Raw genomic sequence first — 4217 nt, forward strand, 5'->3', positions numbered from 1 at the left:
TTTGGAAGTGGAAATGGAAACTATGAAAAGAATGGCATAATGGAGGCTACACCAATGGAAGAATCAATGTCATGAGTTGAATCGAAGCTGACACCGATGCTAATGTTTTGACTGGTACTTTTGTCGTGAACTCAAATCCTGCTTTGTAATCTTTGATTCAGGAGCGTCTCAATCTTTTACCTCTAGAATTTTTGTTATTAAGTATACCCTCAAGTCTACCAAGTCTTGTCGAGCCAATTTAGCCATGCCCACAGGTGAAACTGTTTCTTGTAAATCTCTTTTCCAAAGTATCCCTGTAGTCATAGCTGCTACCGAATTACCGGCAAATCTTATCCTTTTTGACCTAAAAGACTTTGACGTTATCTTGGGAATGGATTGGTTAGCTAAGTATAAGGCCAACATCGAGTGTCATAACCAGAAAATATCTCTTAGAGGACCAAAGGGAAATAGGATATCTTATGAAGGCATAATCTTCCAGCCTGACGTTAGAATAATTTCTGCCCTTAACCTTCAAACCTATCTTAGAAAAGGCTACCTTGTCTACCTATGCCAAGTAAGGGACGTAAGCGTGGAAAATGAGGAGTTGACTCAAATTCTAGTAGTAAAGGAATTTTCGAAGGTATTTCCCGAAGAGCTACCTGGAATGTCGCCAGTTAGAGAAGTGAACTTTAAGATCGACTTAGCCCCGGGAACAGGGCTATCTCTAAGGCTCCGTATCGAATGGCACCTGCAAAAATGCAAGAACTGAAGGTACAATTAGAGGAAATATTGGAAAAAGGGTACATTCGACCTAGTGTTTTGCCTTGGGGAGCCCCAGTATTGTTTGTCCGGAAGAAAGACAGATCTTTGAGGTTGTGTATCGATTATAGGGAGTTGAATAATGCCACGCTGAAGAACAAATATCTGCTCCCAAGAATCGAGGATTTGTTCGATCAACTTCAAGGTGCAATAGTGTTTTCCAGGATCGATTTGAGATCGGGTTATCACCAATTACGAATTGCTGAAGAGGACATTCCAAAAAAGCCTTTCGTACAGAATTGGCCATTATGAGTTCACATTATGCCTTTTGGACTCACTAATGCGCAGCAGCTTTCATGGACCTCATGAAAGACTTTCCAGCCATACTTGGATAAGTTCGTGATAGTATTCATCGACGATATATTGGTGTACTCGAAGGATAAAGAAGATCATGAGGATCATTGAGGAAAGTATTGGAGATTCTTCGAGAAAAGCAATTGTTGCCAAGTTCTCAAAGTGTGAATTTTGGTTGGAAAAAGTATCATTTTTGGTTATGTGGTATCTAAAGAAGGCGTTTCCATAGATCCATCGAAGATTCAAGCAGTGATTGATTGGCCTCAACCTAAGAACATCACCGAAGTAAGGAGTTTCTTGGGATATTACTGAAGATTCGTGAATGATTTTTTGAGAACGGCCCAACCTCTCACCAACGTGATGAAGAAAACAACAAAATTTTATTGGGATGATAAGTTTGAGGAAGCATTTCAAGAGTTGAAGAAAAGACTTACAACACCCCGGTATTGACATTACCCTCTGGAGTAGAAGGATTTGAAATTTATAGTGATGCCTCGAAGAAAGGTTTTGGGTTTGTTTTGATGCAACATGGCAAAGTAGTGGCCTATGCGTCGAGACAACTCAAACCGCATGAGCAAAATCACCCTACTCATGACTTGGAGTTAGGAGCAATCGTGTTTGCGCTGAAAATTTGGAGACATTACTTGTATGGAGTGCAGTGTAAAGTCTATACAGATCACAATAGTTTAAAGTATCTGTATACGCAAAAGGAGTTGAATATGAGACAAAGACGCTGGCTAGAGCTTACAAACGACTATGATTTGAAGATAGTGTATCAAGAAGGAAAAGCGAACAAAGTAGCTGACGCGTTGAGTAGGAAGAGTGCTCATTCGCTAAACATGTTGATTTTGGAAATGATTGTGTGAAGAGATCAAGAGATTGAGTTAGGAAATATAGAACCCGATTATGTGAAAGTTCAATTGAATGCTCTTACTGTTGGACAGGACATATTTGAGGAGATTCAGGAGAAAGAAGCTGCAGATAAGTGGTTGAGTAAGTTAAGAGATATGAAAGAAAGTGGTCAAGCACCGAAGTTCGAGATCGATGACAATGGCGTTGCGAAGTATAAACAAAAATTGTGAATACCACAAGACGAAGAACTCAAGACGAGAATCCTAAGGGAAGCCCATAGTTCGCCGTATTCATACACCAGGAGGAGATAAACTTTATAGCATTTTGGTGGCCTAATGAAGCAAGAAGTAGCCGACTTCGTGGCAAAATGTTTAACCTGCCAGAAGGTGAAAATACAACATATGAAGCCGGAGGAAAATTGCAACCGTTGGAAGTGCCAGGATGGAAATGGGAATCTATCTCTATGGATTTCATCATGGGATTACGAATACGAGGTCAGGAAAGAATGCAATATGGGTAATAGTGGACGTTTGACCAAGACAGCAAGATTCGTAGCGATGAAGTATACTTGGTCATTGAAACATTTGACGGATGCTTACTTTAATGAGGTTGTTAGGCTACATGGTGTTCCGAAGGTTATCGTTTCGGATAGGGACTCGAGATTCTTATCTAAGTTCTGGAAACAGCTCCAGACAGCCGTGGGTACACTATTGAAATTTAGCACAACTTTTCACCCAGCAACAGATGGTCAAACAGAGAGAACATTCAGACCTTGGAGGATATGTTGAGAGCATGCGTGATGGATTTCGGAGGATATTGGGATGATCATTTGATGTACATTGCGTTCTCCTACAACAACAATTAACACTCGAGCATAGGAATTGCACCTAATGAGGCGTTGTATGGACAAAAATGTAGGAGTTCTATATGCTGAAGTGATGTGAACGAATCGTTGAGTTTAGGATCGAAAATGATAGAAGAGACTACCAACAAGGTGAAGTTGATTCAAGAGCGTATGAAAGCAGCTCAGGATCGACAAAAATCGCATGCCAATCAAAGGAGACTAGATTTGGAGTTTGCAATTGGAGAGAAAGTGTTGCTGAAAATTTCACCAACCAAGGGAGTAATGAGGTTCACTAGGAAAGCAAAACTAAGTCCTCGTTATATTGGACCTTATGAGATATTGGAAACAATTGGACAAGTGGCTTATAGGTTAGCCTTACCTACAAAATTAGCTAAGGTTCATAATGTTTTTCATGTGTCTCAACTTCGTAAATACATCTCTGGCCCTTCCCATGTCCAACCTAAAACCATTGAACTAGATGAGACCCTCACTTTTGAGGAACGTCCTGTTAGAATCCTTGATTCCAAAACGAGAAATACTCAAAACAACGATAAAGTTAGTCAAGGTTTTATGGTCTAATCATCAAACCGAGGAAGCAACGTGGGAAACGGAAGATGACATGAGAAAGCGTTATCCTGAACTCTTTTCTAATGTACGATTATATAGTTTCGGGGACGAAACTCCTTAAGGGGGACCGAATGTAATACTAAAAAAGCGCAAAGCTACTGTTTTGTTAATATTAACCATCTAACATTAAAGTTTGAGGACGAACTTTGTTTTTAAGGAGGAGTAGATATAATACCCAGAATTTTCAGAAGTTATTTTGTTATTTATTAAGGTTTAATATTATTTCCACTCAAAATTCATTTTATGATAACGCGATTTTATTTGATAACTATGTTTATTAAAATAATAATTTCATTTAGTTTTGATTAATTTAACAAGTTTAAAATAAATCATTTACTTGTTTTATTATTCATTTCATTATTTCTAATTAATAAAACTCTTTAGTTTTGGTTGTGGGTATCTTTGTACATGTGTCCATCAATTTTAGCAATCCAAGGCCCAAATACCGAGTCCATAACCCATATGCCTTTTAGTAAAAAAGAATAAGGAAAATAAAAACAAAAACAAAAAAGGGGTGAAAACAGTTTTCACCATCTTCCTCTCCTCCCTTCTTCTTCATCCGATTCACAGCACACAAGAACCAAGACTTTCAACACCTTCCTCTCCTCCCTTCTTCTTCGTCTGATTCACAGCACACAAGAGCCAAGATTTTCAACACAAAAATTTTAGCTTTGTCAGTAAATAATTGAATTTCAGTCCATATTTCAGATATTAGGGGCAAATTTTTCAAAAGCTAAACCATAGCACTCACACTTCACACATCCACCATTAGATTTCTGACCAAAACTCCCCTATAAATACT

General features: G+C 38.6%; 1 protein-coding gene across 1 annotated transcript; it reads left to right on the forward strand.

The window, feature by feature from the left end:
* Window positions 1-2914: 2914 nt before the first annotated feature.
* LOC104907999 (uncharacterized) lies at window positions 2915-3367 on the forward strand. The gene has a single exon (XM_010697035.1). The coding sequence runs from the start codon at window positions 2915-2917 to the stop codon at window positions 3365-3367; it is 453 nt and encodes a 150-aa protein (XP_010695337.1).
* Window positions 3368-4217: the final 850 nt, after the last annotated feature.

This window comes from Beta vulgaris, chromosome 3, assembly GCF_026745355.1.
Source record: "Beta vulgaris subsp. vulgaris cultivar EL10 chromosome 3, EL10.2, whole genome shotgun sequence".
NCBI classification, from domain to species: domain Eukaryota; kingdom Viridiplantae; phylum Streptophyta; class Magnoliopsida; order Caryophyllales; family Amaranthaceae; genus Beta; species Beta vulgaris.